At 43.6% G+C, this 6120-nt stretch overlaps 1 protein-coding gene across 1 annotated transcript; it reads left to right on the top strand.

Annotated features, from left to right (window-relative positions):
• Nucleotides 1-1220: 1220 nt before the first annotated feature.
• Nucleotides 1221-2159, top strand: LOC140913721 (olfactory receptor-like protein OLF1). The gene has a single exon (XM_073350525.1). It carries the CDS (start codon nt 1221-1223, stop codon nt 2157-2159), a length of 939 nt encoding a protein of 312 aa, XP_073206626.1.
• The last annotated feature ends 3961 nt before the right edge of the window (nt 2160-6120 follow it).

Genomic DNA, 6120 nt, shown 5'->3' on the forward strand with positions numbered 1-6120 from the left:
GGGACTCTGGTGATGTTCCAGGGCAGTTCAGCAAGAGGAGAGACCATCGTGCATCATGGGGGATATAGTCCTGCCTGGGAGCCAGGAACATGGAAGAGATTGGTGCTGTATGGTATCTGATGCACCCCTATGGTATTTCCTAACAAAAAAGATTTTGGTCTCCACACAAAAAAAAACAAACAAAAAAAATGCCTTTGTGGATCAGGTCTACACAGTACTTGGCTTGCACTGAGAACAGCAGGATGAAATATACCCCTCACGTCATACTCTGTAACTCTGGTAGAAATTGCATCATTTAATAACACAATAGGAAAGAGTGGGACAAATTAATCCCCAGGGCACCAATTACACCAAGGTGGCTTTGGTTCACTGAATGCTTTAATTAGGTGTTATGGCTCTCTGAGCTCAGGTATTCCCAGTTGCTTCAGGAATCATGTGGCATAGATCACACATCTCAGTATAAAACTTGCCGAATGCTCCAAACTGGTAGTCTCTATGGATGGGGAAATGCCACCACATCTCTCTGTCTCTTCTCAGCAGGTACGTGCTATTGTCCTGTATTACAGTCACACACACACTCAGACACCATGGGGATCAGCAGCTATTCAATTCCAGGCCTCCAGCACTTAATGTCTCAGCAACAACTCCGATCCCTTCAGCTAAAGAAGCGACGTCCTTGGTTGGAAAAATAGGCAATTACCTAGTCACTGAAGCCAAGGATTTCCATTATGTCTCTGGGTTTTCATACAGACTCAAGTAAATGCCATAAAGCTTAATTAGCACAGTGAGCAATTTTACGCCAAACCGACATGCCAAGCCACAGAGCTCCCCCTGCCCAAAGACGGTGTAAAGATTGACACTCCTTTACTCTCACCCCTTCCTTAGCGATGGAATAATCCCTTCAGACTGATTCTCTCACAGCAGAGTCACAAGTCACTGTTTTCTCTTTGGATGAGTGAACAGGAGTGTTTTTGTGTGGGACATGATGAATCTGAAGTGTCATTATATTTGCACAGTGTGTGCATTTTATCAAACACCTGGAATGACCAGCTGTGAACATCTGGCTCTGTGGACTAAGCCCTTCCCTGAGTGGGTACTGATGTTCATTAAGAAACTGATCTCTGTTTATCTTCAATTCTTTCATTACAGATAAGGGGCAGGTTTTCCGCACCATTCACATGCCCACATCTCTATAGCTGCCTGATCTGTGTTCAGAGGAGATGGAAAAGGGAAATCACTCGGAGGCAACTGAGTTCATTCTCTCAGGACTGACAGAGCGTCCGGAGCTTCAGGTCCCCCTGTTTGTGGTGTTCCTACTGATTTATGGTATCACCCTGGTGGGGAACGGGGGGATGATCTTGTTAATCACGATTGATCCCCGACTCCACACCCCCATGTACTTTTTCCTCAGGAATTTGTCTTTCTGTGACCTCTGCCTTTCCTCGACAATTTTCCCCAAGATGCTGCTGAATTTATTAGCTGAGAGGAAAGGCATTTCTTACACGGCCTGCGCTGTGCAAATGTCTCTCTCTATCGCTTTTGGAGATGCTGAGGGCCTCTTGCTGGTTGTGATGGCGTATGACCGTTATGTGGCCATCTGTAACCCGCTGCTCTATACAGTCACCATGTCCAGGCAGCTTTGTAAACAGCTGGTGGCTGGGGCGTACGCTGTGGGGGTGGTGGATTCAATGATTCCCACATGTGTTACATTTCGGCTGTCATTCTGCAGCTCCAACATCGTCAATCATTTCTTCTGTGACACCCCCCCGCTGCTGGCGCTCTCCTGTTCTCACACCCGCATCAATGAGATTATGATGTTTGCTTTCTCGTTGTGCATTACCGGGAGCAGATTTGTGGCCATCCTCCTCTCCTATGTCTATATCATCTCCTCTATCCTGCAGATCAGCTCTGCTGCGGGCTGTCGCAAAGCCTTCTCCACCTGCACTTTCCACTTGACTGCGGTGGTCCTGTTTTATGGCACCCTCCTCTTCATGTATTTACGTCCCACCTCCAGCTATTCCATGGACACGGACAAAATAGTCTCAGTGTTTTACTCGCTGGTGATCCCCATGTTGAACCCCCTCATCTACAGCCTGAGGAACAGGGATGTGAAGGATGCCCTGAGGAGAGCAATGAATAAACTCCTAACCAAATCTTGAATCTGTTTAACTCAGTACTGGTTTAGTGATGGAGAGTGGAAACTGGTGAATTCAATTCCCATCCCATTGCAATGTAAGTTTGCAGAGCCCGTGGGAGTATTCTTCATTATTATATTGTTATTATGAATTTGTTTGTATTCCAACGAGGCCTGCAGGCCCCAAATAAAATCAGGGCTTTATTAGGCTATTACCCCATCAAAATTCCAGGAGTCACCTGTTTCAGATGTGTGAATATTTGTGACTTGCTTCTGTAGAATTGATCTATGAAATTGTTTTTAATTGTTCACTTTATTATTATAACTTCAAAAATAAAGTTTATGAATGAAACTACATTCATTCATAAAACCAGGTACCCTGGCTAATAACTGGCTAATTGACTTTCACTTTCAATCCAATTGCTGCTTAAATAGCTGAAACTTACACTGTTTCAACATTGTAACGTCTGTTCACTGTTTGCCGTCCCTTACACTTGCCCATATTGTAACTTAAACTCCATTTTATCTTGTCCCAAACTCCATTTTAAAATGCTCACTTCATTTTGTAAAAGCTTGCTGCAATGTTCATTTTTGCAAAACGCTGCTGTAATCTTATTAGTGTAGTTTAGATGTGTGAATGAGGTGTATATGGATGATGGAATCAAGCTCCTGCCCAGACTGTCCTGATGAAATAAAGTGTAAACACCAATGGCTGAAGATGCAGACAACAGCCCTGACAAAGCAAGAAGAGTCCACCCTCAAAAGAAAAGAACAAAAGTATAATTGAAGAAACATGAAAGCCAGTTCCTAGGTTGAAAGTCATGTCTGTAATTTGCGGGTGATCAATCACACGAAACCCAAAGGCAGTGTGACACATCAAGACCTATAGACTCTGGATTCAAACTAAAGCCTACAAAAAGGATGGGTGAGATGGAAGACTTTGGAGGGTAACATTCTGCTGCCAACACGGAAGGGCGTTGGTGCATGCCCAACAGAGACCCAGTTCTTCCTTGTGCCTGGCTTTCCTGGCCAGTTAGTCGCCACAAGCTATGAACCCAAGCCACAAACTCAAGCTACATTCAGGAATGGTAACTATCTAGCAGCTGCAGAACATTTGATGTGTGTGTGTGTGTGTGTGTGTGTATACATAGGTATTAGATATTAGTTATTGGTCATAAATCAAATTGTGTAATAATACACGTGACATCTTGTCTTGTCCCATGAAACAATCCTGTGTAGTTTTGTCTGCATAACACTTTTAAAGCATAGATGTATTTGTATTGGGAAAGAAGAGGGGGGAATCAAATCTATCTCCTTCTGCTTTGTAGTGGGTTTGGTTTGGTTATGCAGTTGCAAGTATGAAGTGTGTGATTTCTATGGGTGAAACAAAGGGAGTTTTGCACCTTGCACCCTCCTGATCCTCTGCAGCCCTTTACGTCCTCTGTGGGGTTGTTGTGTAGATTGTCGCCTGGTTTGTATCCACGCATGTGGAGGAGAAAGGTGATTTCCATCAAAATGGCCTTTAAGTTAAGGGAGCAACAAAATAAGTAAGAACAAGGGTAACATATTGAAAAGAGAATGTGGTGTGTGTGCATCCTCTGTGAGAATCTGTCCTGAACTGAATACAAAGTAATATGAAATGGTGAGTTTTCTCGATCATATAAATTAAACAGAAAGAAAAAGTCATATCAGACACTCAATGTTTATACCACAGGAGCAGGTTCGCTATGAGGTCTTACTCTTAGTTCTGCGGGTAAGTCCTATGGACTCTGAGGAATAGGGATTCTGGGAATTGTACAGCTCGGGTTGCGGAGAGGGAGAAATGGCTTGAGCTTGGCCAATAGCTGATTTTTGCATTCATGGGTGTTTAGAAAACATTGAAAAACAAATTCAGTTCAACCTGAACCAAATCTGAAAATTCCTCAAATGTTTGGCAAATTGAAAACATTGACAGAAATGTCCTGTGGGGTGGAGGGAACTATTTAGCATGATCAGAAATGGAACATTTCCTTTCCTTCCTGGATACTTTTTGATGTCAAAGCAAAGACAATGTAGGGCCACACTGACAAAAGTGATGGGAATGGAAGAGGTGGGAATGGTGCTGCTTCCCTTGTAGACTTTAAATGAGTGATTAGATCACTCCCATGGGAAGTGGGAGATCCAGGTCAATTCCCCCTCTGTTGAACGGGGAGAAGCAATTTGAAAGTGGGTCTCCCACATTGCCAGACAGGATCCTGGTGATTGGGCTATGTTCTGTCCTGCATCGTTCTCAGGAATGGTCTACGCTACTGCTGTAAATTGATATAAGTTATGACTCTGTAGACAAGCGGTTCGGGGCACCGACATGCTCAACTTCATGTCTCTGTTCCAAGGTTTTTTTAATTCGTTATCCACTGTAGAACAACGTTGAAGGGAGCGATTGAGAGCAACCCAGACTAGAATACCACACCACTCAGGAGCTGGGATGCTTTCTGGAAATACAGGAAACCGAAATGCACATCTTTGCCCAGCACTGTACAGAAGGGGAATTGCACATGGATCTCCCACCTCACAGGTTAACACCCTCACTATTAAGCTAAAAATTACAAAGAGAGGGAGCATCACCACCTCCTACCGGTGGCTGCTTTGCCACCAGCACCTAAATCCTCCTCCCACACACACACTGTTTTGGGACAAGGTTATTAGGAGACTTTGTAACACATTTGTGAATAGTTTCAGGTCAACCCCAATGGCATGGTTTTTTTTACAATAATTAATAAATTTAATAGTGAAAAGTACAAGGTCATGCATTTAGTGATTAATAACAAGAATTTTTGTTATAAACTGGGGACGCATCACTTGGAAGTAATAGAGGAGGAGAAGGACCTCGTAGTATTGGTTGACCGCAGGATGACTATGAGCTGCCAAGGTGATATGGCCGTAAAAAAAAGCTAATGCGGTCTTGGGATGCATCAGGCAAGGTATTTCCAGGAGAGATAAGGAGGTTTAGTACTGTTATACAAGGCACTGGTGAGACCTCCTCTGGAATATTGTGTGCAGTTCTGGTCTCCCATGTTTAAGAAAGATGAATTCAAACTGGAACAGGTACAGAGAAAGGCTACTAGGATGATCCGAGGAATGGAAAACCTGTCTTATGAAAGGAGACTCAAAGAGCTTGGATTGTTTAGCCAAACCAAAAGAAGGCTGAGGGGAGATATGATTACTCTCTATACATGTATCAGAGGGATGAATACCATGGAGGGAGAAGAATTATTTAAGCTCAGTACCAATGTGGACACAAGAACAAATGGATATAAACTGGCCAGCAGGAAGTTTAGACTTGAAATTAGATGGAGGTTTCTAACCATCAGAGGAGTGAAGTTCTGGAACAGCCTTACAAGGGAAGCAGTGGGGACAAAAGACATATCTGGCTTCAAGACTAAGCTTGATAAGTTTATGGAAGGGAGGATATGATGGGATAGCCTAATTTTGGCAATTAATTAATCTTCAACTATTAGCGGTAGGTATGCACAATGGCCTGTGATGGGATGTTAGATGGTGTGGGATCTGAGTTACTACAGAGAATTCTTCCCTGGTGTCTGGCTGGTGAGTCTTGACCATGTGCTCAGGGTTTAGCTGATCGCCATATTCGGGGTTGGGAAGAAATTCTTCTCCAGGGAAGATTGTCAGAGGCCCTCGGGGTTTTTCAACTTCCTCTGCAGCGTTGGGCATGGGTCACTTGCTGAAGGATTCTCTGCACCTCGAAGTCTTTCAACCACGATTTGATGACTTCAATACCTTAGACGGAGGTTCAAGGTTTGTTACAGGAGTGGCTGGGTCAGATTCTGTGGTCTGCTTTGTGCAGGAGGACAGACTCGACGATCACAATGGTCCCTTCTGACCTTAAAGTCTATGATTCTATGTTTAGTCTGGAAGAAATTCACCCTTTTCTCGATATTTTCATGTATCAATGCTGTGAAATTATTTAAAGAGCCTTTTGGAGAGGT

Source organism: Lepidochelys kempii, chromosome 6, assembly GCF_965140265.1.
Source record: "Lepidochelys kempii isolate rLepKem1 chromosome 6, rLepKem1.hap2, whole genome shotgun sequence".
Lineage (NCBI taxonomy): Eukaryota > Metazoa > Chordata > Testudines > Cheloniidae > Lepidochelys > Lepidochelys kempii.